At 40.1% G+C, this 21,282-nt stretch overlaps 1 protein-coding gene across 1 annotated transcript in view; it reads right to left on the reverse strand.

Annotated features, from left to right (window-relative positions):
• The window catches only part of MALRD1 (MAM and LDL receptor class A domain containing 1), a 609,315-nt gene that overhangs the window by 20,934 nt on the left and 567,099 nt on the right, over positions 1-21,282 (reverse strand). Inside the window, exons 37-38 of the mRNA XM_064368444.1 lie at positions 17,410-17,486; positions 17,218-17,314 (exon numbers count right to left, since the gene is read on the reverse strand). Coding sequence (XP_064224514.1) covers positions 17,218-17,314; positions 17,410-17,486 — 174 coding nt within the window. The remainder of the gene's footprint in view (positions 1-17,217; positions 17,315-17,409; positions 17,487-21,282) is intronic.

Consider the following 21,282-nt stretch of genomic DNA (forward strand, 5'->3'; position numbering starts at 1 on the left):
TTCTCTTAGACATATAATCTCTTGGGTTGAAAATGAATTGTAATACTGCTGCCTTTGTGATTGTCCTCAGCACCTACCTAGCAACTTGCTTCTTTCTAAATATTTTTCAGACAATTAAAAGTTGACAACCTATATAAGAATCTGTCCAGAAAAATGGACATTATAGTTTATACTCCTCCATTAGAATATAAACTATTATTTATTCTTAGATTCCTAGCCCCTAACACAGTGACTAACACATAATAGGTGCTTAACAGATGTTTGCCAAAAAATATATGAATGAATTGCTAAGATTTTCTGATTTATGTGTTTCTTTCTTTGGAAAGATGAAAATAAAGTGGTCTTTGAAGAACTCTGATTCATTAGTGAGCTTGAAAATCCAACACAACAAACCTACCATATTATCATTACCTTCAAACCAAAGACTGCCTCTCCCTTTCCAGTGCTTTCTATGAAGTGATCGTATATGTTTGATATATGCTTACTGCATCTATTTATTTACATTCATGTCTCTTGAAGATTAACTTCCCATGGGCAGAACCAAAGTCTTTATTCTCCAACTTGCTTAAGAAACACTATTTGCGCTCCAACTATATGCCATATCCCCTACCGCATAGCCACTCAGAGTGTGGTTATGTATGGTTTTGGTCTTATCTGGATATGGTTCCAGGATCAGATAAGTATAAGAACTGAGAATAAATGTTGAGAAACATTCATAGGAATTTGACAGAGTAATTTTACGTCTGTTGGTAAGAATAAGAAATTTGGACTCATATTTTGCATGTCTTTTTATTTTCTGTTTCTGTGTGTGTGTGTGTCTGCGTGTGTGTGATGTTAAAGAGTGGAGAGTTTAATAGGCAAGAAAGAAGGAAGAAGGCAGAAGGAAGAAGCTCCCCCATACAGAGAGAAAAGGAGGGAGACTCCAAAGCTGAAAGAGGAGACCACCGTTTTATTTCCTGTTTCTAAGACATTTTTAAATTATATTTTACAAAGCATTGATATATGATGGATTGGAAACACAAACAAAAACAGAGCTGTTCTTCAACACACATCATTTGAGTGGCTCTGTTCTACTAACAGGGATATGAGTAAATATTCACTTACCTGGTTGACTTCTATTTTTCATCCAATATGGTTTTGCTAGCTATCTCTTCTAAAACTATTCTCTTCCTTTCCCCTTATGAATGTGGTATCTCCAAGTTTCCACAGTTGGAAAGGTCCAGGTACTGTCTAAACTTCTCTGATCAGAATGAAACATTTTTCCTTGCAAATTGCTCTATATGAAACCCACTATAATTTTCTAATTGGTTTATTATAGATGCATAATCTGTTTGATTGAAAACTAATTCAATGTTGAAGTTAATTATCAGCTTTCATGATTTCCCTTAGCAATCACCTAGCAGCTTCCTTTTTCCTAAATGTTTTTTAGACAATTTAAACTGAATAGCCTTACATAAGAATCTGTCTAGAAAAAAATGTCTTATTTTATAATGACTCCTGAATATCCACAAATTTCTTTAAGTATATCTCATTTTGGATTTATGAATATATTTAGTTAAACTGTTCTGGATCTATGAAAAATTTCAGTTTTTAGGACAATAGAAACATTGAAAAAGGCAACAAAACTGCATTTTCTTGTTATTTTAAGACAACCTATTTAAAAACAAATTATAGGCATAGAAGGACACAATTAGGATTTTATTAGATTTCTTTAAAATCATCTTTCTCTATTAAATTCCTAGCTAATTGCCCACCATTTTTTTCATCCTTGACCTGTGCTCTATTCACACTAACCATGCAGTTCTGAAGCTGACCCAAGCGTTTTATAGAGCTGATGCTTATGGTTTCTTTAACTAAACATAGAAATTGATATTTCTCTTATTTGAGTTCCTTTCTCAGGAAACCAACCATCAGGCCTCCCAGATAGTATCAAGGACCTGAAACTCATGAGACCACTGCATTTGGACAATGAGATATCAGATGCCTCAACCATTATGATTGTCCAACTGACCACCTGCTCCCTGTTGACCAGCTCCTCTTCCTTACCCCTCTCTAATTCCTGTTTTCCCACACATGGTTACACTTCTTCCCTGCTATATAAATCCCTGATTTTAATTGGTCAGGGAGATGGATTTGAGATTGAGCTCCCATCTCTTTGGCCACAGCACCCCATTAAAACCTTCTTCAATGGCAATACTTGTTGTCTCAGTGATCGGCTTTCTGTACAGCAAGCAGCAGGACCTAGACCAAACCACTGGTGTTTTAGAAACAATTCCCTGTCACAGTTTGTGCCATACACATGTACACATGCTGCTCTATTTTTTGGTATGCTTTTCTTTGACACTTGGTGTATTTCAATCCATGAGTCTAGATTTGAGTGATATAGCACCTCTGCACCAACCCTTTCTCAGCCTTCCAACCATATTATCATTACCTTCAAACCAAAGACTGCCTCTCCTTTTCCAGTGTTTTCTGTGAAGTGATCGTGTATATTTGATATATGCTGACTAAAGTGTTGAGATTGTTTGCTTTTATATATACCTCTTCCATTAGAATATGAACTATCATATTCCTAGTCCCTAACACAGTGAGTAGTCCATAATAGGTGCTTAACAGATGTTTGCCAAAAAATGCATGAATGAATTGCTAAGAGTTTCTGATTTATGTGTTTCTTTCTTTGAAAAAATGAAAATAAACTGGTCTTTGAAGAACTCTGATTCATTAGTGAGCCTGAATATTGAACACAATAAACAGATTGTGGAAGTCGGAAGAGTGTCCCTAAGGATGCATTTAAGGAGAAATGATGTGACAGAAGATTTGAAAGCAAAAAAGAGCCTATCAGGAAGATAAGAAAGCAATTATTAAACAAAAATTAAGAAGCCAATCTCCCTCCCAAGCTTCTACCCTTTGGTAACATTATTGATTCACACTAGTCAAAGGTGCTGAATATATTTGCTACATGCCATTGGAAAACTATATAACTTATTACCAATAAAACACTCACTTCTCTTTACTGTCTTTCTTCATTTACCCAAGTAACCTCTTTTAAGAGGCATCTCTGATTTGCCTACAACAGATCCATCTACACTGATTGCTTGCACAAGAAGCAATGCAACCCAGAAATGTCAGAGACTGAAAGGTTGCCTTCTTGCTGTGTAAGATTTACTGTGAACAGAGGGAGGGTACTGAAAAATGCTGCAACCCTTGCTCCAGGGACAATCCCTGCCAAACAGAGATATACTGACGAAATCATAATGGTAAAATAGCTGTCAGACCAAATAATTGGAATATGGAGCAGTAATATGGTAAATATATTTTATACAGTTTGTATCGCTCTGTAGATTGTTTGGAGTTTGTGTCCAAAGAAAATGGATTTAGAACAACCTGGGATACTTAGCAATAACAACACACAAACACATGTATACCAATGAAGTTTGCATTATTCAAGCCAATATTCCTGATACCTTGCACGTAAACTGATTTTGTGTGGTCAAATAATATCTTAAATGATCAGCGAATTGATTAAAGAAATATGAGATACTGGTTAAAACAGGAAATCATTTTGAAATGCATGTGAAATTTTTAATCGTTTCATCAATTAATATGACTATTACTTTTTTAAAAAGGGTTCATCATGTACCCATTTCCCTAAGAAAAATAACACAAGAGTGATACCCTTATCAGTAAAATTGGTAATTAGGTTGTCAGCTGCCAGGCTCTGCTTTTCAGGAACTTCAGGGCAGAATCTGTCACACATGTAGACATCCAAATTAAATAGTCTAAAGTGAGGGCAATATTGGAATGACTGACCACAGTCTCTCTGCTTGTTTTGATTTGTTTTTGAGACAGGATCTTGCTTTGTTGCCCAAGCTGGAGTGCAGTGGCAAGATCATGGCTCACTACAGCCTCCAACTCCTGGGCTCAAGTGATCCTCTCCCTCAGCTTCTGATTTTGCACCTGCCTATCAAGTTATTTATAAAATTCCCACCATGTGTTAGGCAAGATGCAAGACATGCAATGCTGTTCCTACTTTCCAGAGGTTTATCAGCAAATAGAATTACAACAAATGAGCCCCAGACTTTGTTGTTTTAACTATCAGTCAGTTGTGTAGTCAAGACCAGCATAGAGATAGAGTTGTCGAGGGCCTCATCTAATCGTGAATTGTAAATTAGGCATCTTTTTAATGTTTAAAATGAGCATTAACTCTTTCAGGGAGTTGTAAGGAAAGCTGAGTGTAGAACACTACTCAGGCAAATTAAAGGCACCCTAATAGCTGAAAGATTTAATGCTGAGTTACACTGCAACTTAGGAATACTTAGGAATTCCAACGTTTGGGAATACTTAGAACCCAAAAGAACTAAGCTCAATATTCTACTTAAATCATGAAATTTCAGAGCTGGGACAGAACCTTAAAATAATTTATTCTTTCCCATTATGTTTTGGGGGTGAATTGCTCATAAAAGAGATTAAGTTTAGGCAACACAATGATTATCATTTTATAGTTAAATTTCATATCAAAGGTATAATGAAAATATATTATATATTTTTAGACAGAATATTTAGACAGAATCTTGCTCTATCACCCAGGCTGGAGTGCAGAGGCGGATCTCCAATCTCAGCTCATTGCAACCTTCGTCTCCTCGGTTCAAGAGATTCTCTTGCCTCAGGCCCCCAAATAGTTGGAACTACAGGTGCGTGCTACCATGCCTGGATAATTTTTGTTATTTATTTATTTTTTTAGTACAGACGGAGTTTCACCATATTAGCCAGACTGGTCTTGAATTCCTGATCTCAAGTGGTCCTCCCACCTTGGTCTTCCAAAGTGCTGGGATTACAGGCGTGAGTCACAGCACCCAGTCATAATGGAAATATTTATAAATGGCACATCAGACCCATGATTTCATGAACATTTTTGCTTAGGAAAGAACAAAGTAAAAAGTCAATTTTTAAAAAATGGAAAAAAAAACCCAGGCTGATCTATGTTTCTGTGATACATTGTTTCAATTTAAAAATAAATGTGTCCAGGCACAGTGGCTCAGGCACGTGATCCCAGCACTTTGGGAGGTACTGGCAGGAGAAGCACTTGAGCCCAGGAGTTTGAAACCAGTCTGGGCAATATAGCAAGACCATGTCTGTACAAAATAAACAAACAAACAAAAAAAACAGCTGCGAGTGCTGGCACACACCTGTGGTCCCAGCTCCTCCTCAGTAGCCTCCTTAGGCTAAAATGGGAGGATTGCTTGAGCCTGGGAGGTTGAGGCTGCAATGAGCCATGACTGTGCCCCTGCACTTTAGCATGGAAAGCAGAGCAAGACCCTGTCTCAAAAAAAAGAAAAGAGCATAAAAAGAAGGTAATATTTTTAAAAAAACATAATATGTAGTCATGATCTAAATTGTGGGGGTAGAAGGTTGGGTAAAACTGATTTGTACCAACTTCCTCGTTTTATGCATAAGAAAATATACATGGTAAAAATAATTTCTTCCCTGCTGCCCAGATAAGCTTTCCTCTTCAGTTTTCAGATTTCAGTTAATGACATAATCAACTGCGCAGTCACCTAAGTATAATACTCTAGCATCATCTTTGATGCTTGCTGTTTTTTTATTTTTTCGTCACTTCCTGTATTAAGTCAGTCACTGCTGCTCAGGGTCAAGTCCTCGTCATCTCTCATCTAAGCCTCTGAAATAGGCTTATGTCCTCTAGACTGAAAATCTCTTTCTCAATCTTTTAAAATCTATTCTCGCACTCTGCATTCTTCTCTTAAACACAGACATGCTCTTGTCATTCTTCCGCTTAGAACACTTGCCTTGTTCATATCAGTTACGGCCCTCTCAGGAACCAGCTGACATACTTAAACTGAAAAATTCGACATTTCCATGAAGTGGCAGTTTATGAAGGTGTGGCCAGAATAAAGAGAAATCGTAAGTGATGTGCACTGTGCTAGGCTAATAACATCAGACCGGTTACCACCTTAAGCTGGAGGGAAGAAGAAGGAGAAAGAGGAAGAGGAGGAGGAGAAGGAAGAAGAAGAAAGCAGGAGGAGGAGAATGAAGAAGGAAGAAGGAGAAAGAGAATAATAAGGAAGAAGAAAGGAGGAGGAGGAGAAGGAAGAAGAGCAAAGGAGGAGGAGGAGGAGGAAGCGTTACTGGATGTTGCCAGCGTAAGGGTCTGCTGACTGGCCTGTTGCTCCAAGCAGCCAGCTGAAATTAGGTAGCAGGAAGGAATCCAGGGCCATGAATATCCAGTTCTCCCTCTCTTTCCTCTCTCAAGGTGCTCCACTTTGGTCAAACATAATATAAATTCAGATGACAGGGGACCCATTAATGGAATCTGTAAAAGCCAGCCCACAACCAGCTGCTATCCTCTTTGTCTCATATGGTGGACAATGGGTGGAGAGGAGAGACAGAAGACAACACTTGGCCCTTTAAAAATAATAAATAAATAAATCACTGTTGGTGGCTCACGCCGGTAATCTAAGGCGGAGGTGGGCAGATCACCTGAGGTCAGGAGTTCCAAACCAGCTTGGCCAACATGGCAAAACTCCCATCTCTATTTATTTATTATTATTATTTTTTTTGAGACGGAGTTTCGCTCTTGTTACCCAGGCTGGAGTGCAATGGCGCGATCTCGGCTCACCGCAACCTCCGCCTCCCGGGTTCAGGCAATTCTCCTGCCTCAGCCTCCTGAGTAGCTGGGACTACAGGCACGCGCCAAGGAGCCCAGCTAATTTTTTGTATTTTTAGTAGAGACGGGGTTTCACCATGTTGACCAGGATGGTCTTGATCTCTTGACCTCGTGATCCACCCGCCTCGGCCTCCCAAAGTGCTGGGATTACAGGCGTGAGCCACCGCTCCCGGCCCCCCATCTCTATTAAAATACAAAAGTTAGCCAGGCATGGAGGCAACTGCCTGTAATCCCAGCTACTAGGAAGGCTCGGGAGGCTGAGGCAGGAGAATCACTTGAACCCTGGGCCAGGGGTGGTGGGACAGAGGTTGCAGTGAGCTGAGATTATACCACTTCACTTCACTCTAGCCTCCAGCCTGGGTGAAAAAGCAAAACTCCATCTAAAATAAAATAAAATAAAAGGAAATCTCTTTCGTTAGCTTTCAAAGATCTTAACTACCTCTCTACAACACACTTTTCTAAATGTAATCTGTTTCCCTTCCCATACTACCTAGTTGTGTTCCTCATTTTTGAAACCATGAGTTTCTGCATTTTAAAAAATTTTCTTGAACTCCTTTTCCACATCTCCACCAGATTTCTTCATCCTTCAGATCTCAATCCAAATGCTATCTCCTTTTATAGCTGTCTGAATTCATCCATCCAAATTGCTGGCTCTCCAGTATCATCACCTTCAAGTAATATATCAAGGTGTACCTCTCATTTGACTCTGAAGGAGGTCTGACTTCGTGAAATCTCTGGGAAAAGGGTAGCGGGTAGAATGTTTTATGGGTGGAGTAAGTAACGACTGGGTTGAAAAAATCCTCTCTCTCCTTTGAAGCCTCTTTCTGGGCCCTTTTTTTTTTTTTTTTTTTTTTTAACCATTGCAGGACATGAAAACAAGGTTAGGGATTAAGGGGAAAAAAATCAGAGTAAGCTGTTTAGGCTTCTCTTTTAAAATAGAAAAGAAACAAAAAGAAGGAGGGGGAGAAAGAATAGGTGGTGTAGGAGGAATAGGAGAAGGAGGAATCATATTGATGGCCTAACCCCGTTTTTAAGGGTAAGGTTTTAAAGCCCTGTTCTCCATTTCCGTTTTCTTGCTCAAAGCTAATATTTTGCAGGATTGTCAGAGCATGGCCAATATATGTAAAGGGACTGGGATTTGGGAGTGAGGTTTTTGGATCTCAAACTGTGAGAACTGCTTTATTTCTTGTAGGCGAAGGCACATGTGGACACGTGGAGAGAGTAAAGGTTTTGCAAGCATTACGAAATGACCTCAGTTACTATGCTAGTGAAATTCCAGTTTGCTAAGGCTAAGTATTTCTGGGACCAGGACAGGCTCACTAGTCACACTTGAGCTGCAAAAGCAGCTGTATGCCTTGAGGCACAGAATAAGCAAGATTTTGATTTCTGCTAAGGATAAATATTCATCAGTGGGCGCAGGCTAAGCCTGTCTAGGGATGTCACACTTGGATAGCAGCTAAACTTCTGCCTTCAAAGATTCATATTATCATACAAATGTTTGCAGTGAGAAAGGGTCTGACAGAATATAATATTACAGGAATAGATATTTCATTTGGGTCAGGGCCAACCATTCAAGAATGGGTTAGCTAGACTAAGATTTGGGATCCTAATCACCTCTCTTTCTTTTTTTTTTTTTTTTGTAGAGATGGGATTTTGCCATGTTGCCATGGCTAGAGTTGAACTCCTGGGCTCAAGTGATCTGCCAACCTTAGCCTCCCAAAGTGCTGGGATTACAGGCATGAGCCACCACTCCTGGTCTCTTTCCTTATCAGAAATGTAAACAAGCATCATTCTCTTATTCATTTTCCTTCCATTTTACCCCCATAGTATTTTGGTTTACATTTCTATCATAACATTCATCAGCGTCAAACATATATTATAACGGAATATCAACCAGAAAGTGGGGTTATTGTTTGCTGACACAAAGGAAGTCTCAATAAATGTCTGTAGAAGGCAATGATGAGACTTTGTCAAGATCACATTCACATCTTGTAATTTCCTACTCAACAATCTTTCTACTGTTGCATACTTACTATGATGAACTAAACATCTGTGTCCCCCCCAGATTTGTATATTGAAGCCCTAATAAAGTGATGGCATTAGGAGATGGAGCCCTTGGAAGTAATTTGGTTTACATGAGGCCGCGAGGATGGAGCCCTCATGCTGCGATTAGTGCCCTTATAAGAAGTCAAAGACATTCCAGATCTTTCTCTCTGCCATGTAAGAATACAGCAAGAAGGTGGCTGTCTGCAAGCCAGAGAGAGGGTCCTCACCAAAAACCGAACCTCGATCTTGGACTTCTCCGCCTCCAAAACTGTGAGAAATAAACGCTTGTTGTTTATACCACCCACTTTATGGTATCTTGTTATAATAGCCCAAACTCACTTACGATTCTATGAAAATTACTTGGAATATTTCCAAATCTAAACTTTTCAAATAAATTTTCTCACGAATATATGTTATTTCTCAGCATAACTAAAAAAAGTTTCTGATTTTTAACTTTTGTTAATTTACTAAATTAGCACAATGCTTCAAGAGGATGTGCCCCAATGCTGAGTAGTAAACAGTTATTTATTGCAAATGTTTCCCCAGGCAAAGATGATACAGTCTAACGAAGGAAAGCAATGGGCATAGTCAGGCTGCTGGTAAGGTAAGAATAAATGGTTGTTGATTTTTACCCTTTATTTTTTATTTCATTCATTTTTTAGTCAGAGTCTTGTTCTGTCAACCAATGCTAGAGTGCAGTGGCGAAATTTTGGCTCGCTGCAACCTCCGCCTGCTGAGTTAAAGTGGTTCTCCCGCCTCAGCCTCCTGAATAGCTGGGATTATAAACATGACACCACACCTGGCTAATTTTTGTGTTTTTAGTAGAGATGGGGTTCTGCCGTGTTAGCCAGGCTGGTCTTGACTTCCTGACATCAAGTGATCCACCTGCCTCAGCCTCCGAAAGTGCTGGGATTACGGGCATGAACCACCGCACCAGGCCTATTTGTACCCTTTAAACTTGATTTATAGATATAGATTTGATGATTGCATCTCTCATCTTTTACTATGAACTCTTGAAGGCTGCTGTATTTACTGCTTCCTTTAAGGTGTCATGAATGAGAATCTGGAGTATTTTAAACCATGAGGGTCAGTGTAGCAGACAGTTTTCAGAGACCCTTTATGATGACTTCTTTTTTGGCCAGTCCCCACCACAAGACTGCCTTGGTATGGTTTCTCTGTGGCTATGGTGTGCTGTGGCCCCTGTCCCATATACATTCATCCTCTGGGCAACACTATTTTGTTACAGGGACAGGAAGCAGAGGAAATATACCTACAGAGGGAGAATCAAAAGTAGACAAGCAAAAAGAAACAGAGATGAGAGGCAGATGAAGAACTCCTCTGGCTCAGACCTTTCTGAGGCCCCACTCATTCATTCCCTCCCTTGGGCTCTGAGACATCCTGTGTCTTTACCCTAAATTCATTATTTTGATCAAATCAGCTTGAGTTGCTCTTTTCCCCTGTACTCAAAGTGTCCTCACTAACACATTAGGTGGCAAGTAGCTAACAGAAGAGTCACAGAATGTATAATAAAATCCAGGAAATCAAATCTCTAACAACTTTAAGAGGCTTGCTTCTGTGCTTAGCTTTGTCTGAGCACGCCATGCTCCATCTCATGTTTTTAAAAAGTAATAAAAGAAATTTTCTTTTTATTATTATTATTATTATTTTTTTTATTGCATTTTAGGTTTTGGGGTACATGTGAAAAACATGCAAAGTTGTTGCATAGGTGCATTCATGGCAGTGTGATTTGCTGCTTCCCTCCCCCTCACCCATATCTGGCATTTCTCCCCATGCTATCCCTCCCCAACTCCCCCCCCCGCTGTCCCCCCCACTCCCCTGCAACAGACCCCCGTGTATAGTGCTCCCCTCCCTGTGTCCATGTGTTCTCCTTGTTCAACACCCTCCTATGAGTGAGAACATGTGGTGTTTGGTTTTGTGTTCTTGTGTCAGTTTGCTGAGAATGATGGTTTCCAGGTTCATCCATGTCCCTACAAAGGACGCGAACTCCTCATTTTTAATGGCTGCATAATATTCCATGGTGTATATGTGCCACATTTTTCCTGTCCAGTCTATCATCGATGGGCATTTGGGTTGGTTCCAGGTCTTTGCTATTGTAAACTGTGCTGCAACGAACATTCGTGTGCATGTGTCCTTATAGTAGAATGATTTATAATCCTTTGGATATATGCCCAGTAATGGGATTGCTGGGTCAAATGGAATTTCTATTTCTAGGTCCTTGAGGAATCACCACACTGTTTTCCACAGTGGTTGAACTAATTTACACTCCCACCAACAGTGTAAAAGTGTTCCTATTTCTCCACATCCTCTCCAGAAATTTTCTTTCAAGTTACTGAAAGCCTCTTGTGCCACAGATTCTTTGTACAAAATCTAATAAAAAATCTTAAGGTTAATTTTAAGATGGTTTCCTGCTTACATGAAGTTCTGTGTATCTCAAGGTTTTGGTATTATTTTCAAAGAGGGCCACTGTTATTTCATTTAGCCATCTCTTGGCCAAACATTTCAACTTACTTTAGGGCTTAAATGATTTCATGCAAAACAGATTGATTTTGAGGTTTGGCTTGTAATATCATTATGTGGATGTAATCAATGTATATAAACAATGCTTTTGGTGATGCTTTGAAGTAGGTAATCTTAAATAAAGTCCAGATAATATTCAGTAACCATATATTAGAAACAATTAATGCATACAATCCCAGATACTGGAAATATAGAAATAAGGATAAATATGGAAATAGCTGTTACAACATGATGTCTTCATTGCTGTAACATTGTTGCTCAGGACAGTGTTCTGAGTGACTCACCTCGACAGGATGGCAGGAAATATTTGCCTGGTATCAAATATGCATGCAGTTGGATAGCTCCGCCAGGCAGAAGGCATGAAGGCTCTCACGATTTTGGGGAATAGTGAGACTTTTCCCAAGAACAGGATGTGGAAGAATGGGAACAGCAAAAAATTAAACTTGGTGTGGTTTTTGAACATTATCACTTGAATATTTCCTAAAATAATTTTGAAAGTCTATGCATCAGGCCGGGCGTGGTGGCTCACGCCTGTAATCCAAGCACTTTGGAGGCCAAGGCGGGCGGATCACCTGAGGTCGGGAGTTCAAGATCAGCCTGACCAACATGGTGAAACCCCGTCTTAAAAAAAAAAAAAAGAAAGTCTGTGCATCTCCTTTTGCATCTTTAAGTTCATATCTAAGATTTTTGCTATATGTTTACATTTCTAACATATTTATGTTGTAGATGTGCTTTAAATATAATTGCATGAAATTTTAAAGATGCAAATTGAGCTCCTTAAAACTAAAGAAATTTTCTGCCATCGAATCTAAAGGACAAAGACTATTGGGCTGTCTATCCAATCAATGAAATCAGAATTTTCTTTTTAGAAGAAGTTTGACTTTATTATCCAATTCAAATAGATGTGTTAAAACGTTTCCTAGCACAATCATCTCTATTGATTGTAATTTCTAATTCTAAGGGGTTAGAAGGGAAAGGAGGGAAGAGAAGGGAGAAGGGAGGAGGGAAAGAGAAGGTGAGGGAGGAAGAAGAGAAAGAGAAAAGGAGGAAGGGGGGAGAGAGAGAGGAAGAGAAGGGAAGGAGGGAAGAGGAGGAGAGGGAAGGGGGAGAAAGGAGGGGATGGGAGGAGAGGGAAGAGAAGGGATGGGAGGAAAAAGAAAAGAAAAGAGGGGAGGGGAGGGGAGGAGAGGGGAGGGGAGGGGAGGGGAGGGGAAGGGAAAGGGAAGGGGAAGGGGAAGGGAAGGAGGGAAGTGAAGGGAGAGAAGGGAAGAGAGAGAAGGGAAGAGAAAAGAAATATAGAAACTTGGCAACGGTTTATCTCCTGCTCCTTTTTTTCCATATTGCTTTTCTTGAATCTCATCTTTTGCTACTTAAACGTTTCTTTTTTGGGTGTTTCAGTCCCCAACTGTCCCTCTGCTCCATTCTTCCAGGGCATATTCCTCCCTCTCCCCAACACAGTTTTAAGGTTAAAGAAAAGTACATTTGAGAAAGAGGAAATTACAAAGAAGAACAGCAGGCTAGTGCACCTTCCTCAATCATGCCTTTCAGAAGGGAATACATGACATTTGAGCATCTGCAAAATGATTCCCTAGAACTATCTGGGCCACATCCCCTTACGAGGCCCCCGAGGCCTGAGAGTAAGCATCCTCTGATCTGAAGACCTTGAGTAGAGTGAACCTTTGGATCTGCCTAGCCATCTGCTGAGGCTGGTCTGCTGGTCTGCTTGCTTCCTTTGAGGGACTCCTCTCTCTCTCTCACTCTCTCTCTCTTTAATTTTTTTAAATTTTATTTTTAGAGACATGGTCTTGCTCTGTCACCCAGGCTGGAGTGCAGTGGCAGGATCACAGCATACTGCAGCCTTGACCTCCCAGGCTAAAGCAATGCTCTCACCTCTGCCTCTCCAATAGCTGGGACTACAGGCATGCACCACCACACCTGGCTAATTTTTGTATTTTTTGTAGAGATGGGGTTTGGCTATGCTGCCCAGGGTAGTCTTGAGCTAGCAATCCCCTCACCTTGGCCTCCCAAAGTCTTGGGATTACAGGCCAGGCGTGAGCCACCACACTTGGCCTGAGGGAGTCCTTCTCTCTTCAGTTCAACTTGTAAGAACTTCATTACCTTGGTTCTAAGAGCAGGTGTGGATCAAATGACTCAAAAGGTCACTAAGAGTGACAACACAGTCTGGGGTGACAATTGTTTTTGTCAGTCAGAGGGAATAAAGATTTTTGTTTGGAGATTTGGGAAATCAGAAGAGAAGGTACCAAGGAGAGAGAAGATGACAGGAAGGTAATCAGTGGGTTAGAGACAGAGATATTATCTTGACCTAACCCACTTCTATTATGCAGTAGAGACTAAGACCTGACTCACTCATACATCTAGTATCACAACAAGGTAGTTTAAAAATGTGAAAGTGCTTCTATTTTTTGCAATTATTCATTTCTTCCATATTTTATTGACCTCCTTCCTTCCTGGTCCAGTTCATCTATCTTGGGCAAATTTCATAAACCTATGGTCACTTTCAATGATTAAAGCTTAGTCCAATCCACTTTAAGGCTGTTAAAACCAAATTCCAACCTCTATTTGTCTCCTACTTTTTCCCCATGGCACATTGCAGATTTGTGCAAGGCTGCTGTGTGGAGAAAGGAAAAGGGGGAAGGTTATGCTTTGGCTCTGAAGCATACCCCGCTCTTTTGTCAAGGCTTAGCTGTGTGGTGTAGACACAGAGAAGAGCTGGAAACAGACTGGAATCTTCTTAGGTAACTTGTTACCTGTCAATAGTAGGGGGGTATCTTCTATTGCAATGGGTTAGTGTAGTTCTGACTTTTTTTGCTTGACTTTCCTGTTGTTGTGGCCTTCATGGTGATAGTGTATGGATTTCGTGTGTGTGTGTGTGTCTAAGTCAATTTCACTTAGGACCCTTCTATCATTGGATGACTTTTGACATATTATGATATGTTAATAGTTTGGTTTTTTGTTGCCATCCAGATCTCATGTTGAATTGTAACTCGAAGTGTTGGAGGTGGGGCCTGGTGGGAGGTGTTTGTGTCATGGGAGCGGATCCCTCATTCCTTGCTGCTATTCTCACTGTAGTGAGTGAGGTCTCACCAGATCTGGTCATTTAAAATTGTGTGGCACTTCCCCCCACCCCACTCTCTCTCTCTCTCCTGCGCCTGCTTTCTCCATGTGACGTGCAAACTCCTGCGTTGCCTTCTGCCTTGAGTAAAAAGCCTCCTGAAGCCTCTCCAGAAGCAGATGCCAGTGCTATGCTTCCTGTACAGCCTGCAGAACCGTGAGCCAATTAAACATCTTTTTAAAAAATGACCCAGTTTCAGGTATGTCGTTGTAGCAATGCAAGAATGGCCCAATACACCTTTTAAAGGAAAGGCAGCTGCGTCTACCTTCAGCTCAACCCTGCCCCCATCGCCCTGTCTGGAAAGTGCAACACTTCACCTGAATGACCCTGAACAGTGCTACAGTTCCAATTTATCTCTATTTTTCATGTTTCCTCAAATGATCTGAAAGTAAACTCCAGCTTCCACATTTTCCGTGGATCTGCACGACCGAGAGATTGTACAATTTCCTCCCTCCCTCCTTTCCCTCTAATACAATTTCCTCCATTCCCAGGTACATTATGCCATGCTTTTATTATTATTATTATGTTATACTTTAAGTTCTGGGATACGTGTGCAGAATGTACAGGTTTGTTACATAGGTTTACATGTGCCATGGTGGTTTGCTGCACCCATCAACCTGTCACTTAGGTTTTAACCCCTGCATGCATTAGGTATTTGTCCTCATTCTCTCCTTCCCCCTTGCCTCCCACCCTCAACAGGCCTCAGCGTGTGATGTTCCCCTCCCTGTCTCCATGTGTTCTCATTGTTCAACTCCCACTTATGAGTGAAAACACGCAGTGTTTCGTTTTCTGTTCCTGTGTTAGTCTGCTGAGAATGATGGTTTCCAGTTTCATCCATGTCCTTGCAAAGGACATGATCTCACTCCTCTTTATGGCCACACAGCATTCCATACCACAGTCTTTTTAAGACTTGCTTGGGCAGAAAACTCCAGTGGCATCTACTTTTAAAACATGAACCCAAAAATTGTCTTAACACTCTTAGAAACGTTTTCTGTACACTTTACCCTGAGGCAGTTCTGGGGAGTAGATTTTGTAGATTTTTCACCTGTTTCTAGGCATCATCAGCCTAAACTATTGATTCTCTTTGAGCCTTTCCGTCATTGGTTTTGGGTAGTGCTGGTGATGGTATTTTAATCTCCTTCCCATTTCTTTTCCCAGGAAAGAAGAAAACTTCTCACTAAAGATACTGCACTAATCCAAAGACAATAACTTGAAAAACTTTCATCCTTCTTTCTTTCCAGTCATCTCCAGATTGGAGTGCAGTGGCCCGACCTCAGCTCACCTTAACCCCTGCTTCCCAGGTTCAAGTGATTCTCCTGTCTCAGCCTCCCCAGTACCTGGGATTACAGATGTGTGCCACCATAACCAGCTAATTTTTTTGGTATTTTGGGAAAAGACAGGTTTTCCTCATGTTAGCCAGGCTGGTCTCAAACTCCTGACCTCAAGTGATCTGCCCATCTCAGCCTCCCAAAGTGCTGGGATTACAGGCGTGAGACACTGTGCCTAGCCCAAGATAGTCTTAAAGGATTAAAAATACCATTTTTTTTAAATGAACACCATAGTTCTATACTAGATTTGCTATAATTCCTGTTATCAAGATAGGTGTCTGCTTATTAACATGATTGCAGGCTAGAGATCTGAAGAGAACTCATCAGGCGGGATGTACAAGTTGACACCAAAGAAAACAGTGAGTTAACCTTTGCTCAGTGACATACTTGGTGTTGCAGCAGATCTGAATTTCTGACCAAAAACTCAGGTGTTGAAGACATGATGCACTTCTTTCATTTCTAAAAATTTTATTAAATCTTTTAGTGAGCCCTTATTTTGCTGAGTTCATAAAAGCCAATCACTTTCATTGCTTGGTTGACTTGGAAGCCATACTGGGAATGAGAAAATTGGTAATGGGTAGAAAGGATCCAGGACCCTTAATGGCACTGTGGATTGTGAGGGTCTTTGGGTCTTGCATGAGCCCTGCCTGCAGAGTTCCTTCCTGCAGGTGCAGCAGCTCTTGGCTCCTGTTTTGTGCGTTGCTCAGCACATGGGATGCTTGGGCTAAACCAGTAGCGGTGCGAGTCCTGTCTCCCTATGTGATATGGTTTGGCTCTGTCCCCACCCAAATCTCACTTTGAATTGTAACAATTCCCATGTGTCGTGGAAGGGACTTGGTGGAAGGCAATTGAATCATGGGGTGAGTTTTTCCCACACTGTTCTCATGAAACAAATACGTCTCACAATATTTGATGGTTTTATAAAGGGGAGTTCCCCTATACAAGTTCTCTTGCCCGCTGCCATGAAAGATGTGCCTTTGCTTCTCTTTTGCCTTCCACCATGATGGTGAGGCCTCTCTACCACATGAAACTGTGAGTCCATTAAACTGCTTTCCTTTATAAATCACACAGTCTCAGTATGTCTTTACTGGTGGCGTGAGAACAAACTAACACGCTGTGTAAGCCAAGAAAGAATTTCCTTTGCCATTCTGCTATCTTCCCCAGGCACCACCAGAAATGGCAAATATAGCCCCTCATCTGTTTTTAGTCTGTGGATGATGTCATTTTTCTTTTTTTGGAGCCCTCGAAAAGGCTCCTAACATAATCTGAAAAGTAAACTTCAGGCTTTATAGTAAAAAAAAAAAAAAAAGAAGAGCAATTCTTTTTAGGTAGCTCCTGCTTTCTGTCCAGAAAAAAAAATTCATAAAGCATAAAAACACTAAAGTTCCCTGTATATAATATGGGATGAGAGAAAAAAATAGCAAAGGAAATGTTGCAGAAAATTTTTCTGCTATGGTATATTCAATTCAGCAACTAAAGGCACCACTTACCTTATTGGCACTTTTCTGTTTGCAAGAAAACACAAGACTGCAACTATGATATGAGTCATCAGGAATGCTAATCCAATACCCAGGAGAGTCCATATATCTGAGATTTGAAACAAATGAAAAAGATAAATATGAATTGAAATATGTGGAGACCACCCCAAACTGAGCCATTTGTTTAGTCATAATGTCACCTACTGTTCTGAGAGTACGTGAAGTCTGTAGGGGGATTAAACTTGACATGGCATCTATTTCCTTTCCATCCTTGTCCACATCTGGAAATGAGATAAAATGAGACAGTTAAAAAACAGAAAAGTGAAAACATATTTGAACAGATCTATCATGGGGTAAAATGATGAATGTCAGTAAATAATGAGATACCAGGAACATGGATAACTTTGATAAGACACCAAAAACATTAAGTCAAAGCAAAACCAAAATTAAACTGTATTGTTTTCATATCATTGTGTAAGATAATTTTTTCAATATTTATCTTCTTGACTTTACAAGACAGAAACACAGTTTCCACATCATTCTTTGTTTTCAAAAACTGACTCATTTTTTACCAGTGTACAATATTACTTTACTTTATCCATGATTTCCCTCAAATCCAAAAGGGAGAGCATTTTTCTTTAGTGAAGAGTTTTATTAAGTTATTTCAGAAAACCAATGGAGAAGATTCAAATTTTACATTACCATAAATACAAACCAGAGAACATATTTATTTCTCAGTACAAAGGAATAATCCTTCAAGTGCTTAGATTTGGAAATAGGTTAATAATCTCATCTGATGTTCTAGTAAAATCTCAGACATTTACAAGGATTCCATCACCTTTGTTTTATTTAGGGACATACATGATGAAACTTTTTTCTTTTTTTCTTTTGAGACAGAGTGTTACTCTGTCACCCAGGCTGGAGTGCAGTGGCACAATCTTGGCTCACTGCAAACTTTGCCTCCCAGGTTCAAGACATTCTCCTGCCTTAGCCTCCCGAGTAGCTGGGATTACAGACACCCACCACAACTCCTGGCTAATTTTTGTATTTTTAACAGAGATGGGGTTTTGCCATGTTGGCCAGGCTGGTCTTGAACTCCTGAGCTCAGGTGATCCGCCCACCTTAGCCTCTCAAAGTGCTGGGATTACAGGCGTGAGCCACTACACCTGGCCCATGATGAAACATTTAACACTGATGTGGATGGTCTTGAGAAAGTTAAGAATGAAAGAGTACCTTCCACCTCTAAAGGATATGAGGTTTATTGCTAAGCCGTAAATGTATTGAAAATTTTCTTGTAATATGTTTGCATATGTATGTGAAAGTTTACATACACACCCTTGTTTACCAGAATTAACAGAAAATAAATTATGATGGGTTGGTCAAATTTCCTGCTAACTTCACAGTACATGCTACAAAACGGGACGAAAACCTAGCTTTTGAATATGTGTGTATAAAAAGAAGCATTAGAAGCAATGCTTCTTCAGCAACGCGTATTGAATTTTCACCTAATCGCTCTTTTAAATTTGAAAATTTGTATGCTCGAAAGCAATTCCTCCACAAAAGCAATCAGCTTCTTTAAATATAAAAGGCTTAGAAGTTCATGAACGCCTATCAGAATGCCTTTTTTTCTTTAGTAAATATTATCTTAAAAGTAGAAATTGAAGACAATTTTATTGTTCTAATGTTTATGCAATTCAAATTAAAATAAATTGGAATTATGGGAGATTGGGATATATGCCTTTTTCTCACAATCCTTAAGATGCATTCCTTGTCAGTCTTCATTTGACCCTATGAATCCTATCTGCCAATCCTTCACACGTGTGCACACTGGTATGATCTAGAGATGAGGACACGTTTTCACTCTGAGTTAATTCAATTCCTTTAAATGTTCAAAGTGCCACTTTCCTGGCCTTAGGGCTACAGTAATCATCTTAGACAAATAGTACATATTTGAATGTGCCTATTAAGATAAATTTTAGTGGAAACTGTCTTGGAACACCAGTTAAAAAAATAATGGAGAAACTCAAGACATACGGAGAAAGGATACGAATGCTGTCTATCTATTATTCTTTCGTTCTATCTTATTTCCACATATCTATTATCTATATTCCCTATTTATCTAAATGTATATGTATTTATGTATAAAACCTGGTGATGAGCAAATAGAGTACTGAGTGGCTTTTTGACAGTTCTACGGGGAGTTCAGCTAGCCTGAAATAATTCTTATGTTAATTTTATGTGTGTGTGTGGTATCTGCATGTGTGCATGTTCTATGAGAAGGTAAAGGCAAAATATGCATAGAACAAGGGATAAAACAAAAAATGAAGACAGAAAATTTGTTCTTACATTGATAAAAGTTTGCCTGTAAAAACAACAGGAAGATTTGCTGAGAAATAAACCTCATCACCAATTTAGAGGCACAGGATATTCTCCAACTCTGAACTGTAATAGAAGCATGTACTTCTCTCTTCACCTAGCTTTTCCTCTCAACAATGTATCATGGACTTCCTTAAGGTCAGATGTCTGTACAAACAACTGTCACAGGCATTTATTTTTAGAAATCATTGTATTGTATTTGTATATATAAATATATATATTTTTAGTTCAAACATTTTGTTGTTGTTTTCCTTGCCTCTCCTTCTTTCCTCTTCACCCCAATATATAAAGGTGGATGAGGAGAAGGAGAAGGGAGGGACATTTTCTGTGCTGCAGAAAGAAGCAAGTGAGAATATTCAACATGCATTTTCATCTTTGTTTATCAAACTAAACCTCCTCCATAGAAAATCCAGTTCAAAGTAATTGTGGCAGACTGATCTCTAGATATCTTTAAAATCTCCCTGAAAGGGGTGAGTTTTCAACCCTTCTAATGGCAAACTGAGAACAGCATTAATCACATGCTAGAATGATATGCTGAAGTTCCACCCATTCTTTGTGCAACAGTAGTGAAAGAAATTTCCCTCCTGCCATGCCCCACTGAGTACTGTGGGCTGGAAGCAAAAGTAGAAAATCCTGTCCACCCTAACTAGAGGTTAGTGGACTCACGTATCCTCCAAGTTGACCATAACTACTTATTAAGAATCATTAGGGGGCCGGGCACGGTGGCTCACGCCTGTAATCCCAGCACTTTGGGAGGCCGAGGTGGGTGGATCACGAGGTCAAGAGATCGAGACCATCCTGGTCAACATGGTGAAACCCCGTCTCTACTAAAGATACAAAAAATTAGCTGGGCATGGTGGCGCGTGCCTGTAATCCCAGCTACTCAGGAGGCTGAGGCAGGAGAATTGCCTGAACCCAGGAGGTGGAGGTTGCGGTGAGCCGAGATTGCGCCATTGCACTCCAGCCTGGGTAACAAGAGCGAAATTCTGTCTCAAAAAAAAAAAAAAAAGAATCATTAGGGCTGGGCATGGTGGCTCATACCTGTAATTCCAGCACTTTGGGGGGCCAAGGTTGGAGGAATGCTTGAGCTCAGGAGTTTGAGACAGTCTGGGCAGCAGAGAGAAAACCCTTCTCTACAAAATTTTAAAAAATTAGCCATGCAAGGTGGTGTGCCCCTGTAGTCATAGTTACTAAGAAGCTAAGGTGACAGAATTGCTTAAGCCCAAGAGTTGGAGGCTGCAGGGAGCTATGCACTGCATTCCAGCACTGGTGACAGAGCAAGACCCTGTCTCAAAAATAATAATAATAGCCCTGGCATGGTGGCTTATGTCTATAATCTCATTAATTTGGGAGGCTGAGGCAGGCAGGTCATCTGAGGTCAGAAGTTCAAGATCAGCATGGCCAATATGGTGAAACTCCATATCTACTAAAATTACAAAAATTCGCCATGTGTGGTGGTGGGCACCTGTAATCCCAGCTACTTGGGAGGCTGAGGCAGGAGAATTGCCTGAATCTGGGAGATGGAGGTTTCAGTGAGTTGAGATTGCACCACTGCAATCTAGCCTGGGCAGCAGAGTAAGACTCCATCTCCAAAAATAAAAATAAAAATAAATATAAATATAAATATAAATAATTAAGGTGTTTTACAAAGAAAATACTACAGTGATTTTCTCCATTATTTTTCAGATGGAATCTGGGTAG

This window comes from Aotus nancymaae, unplaced genomic scaffold (genome assembly GCF_030222135.1).
Source record: "Aotus nancymaae isolate 86718 unplaced genomic scaffold, 86718_ANA_hifiasm-v0.15.2.pri h1tg000077l, whole genome shotgun sequence".
Classification (NCBI taxonomy): domain Eukaryota; kingdom Metazoa; phylum Chordata; class Mammalia; order Primates; family Aotidae; genus Aotus; species Aotus nancymaae.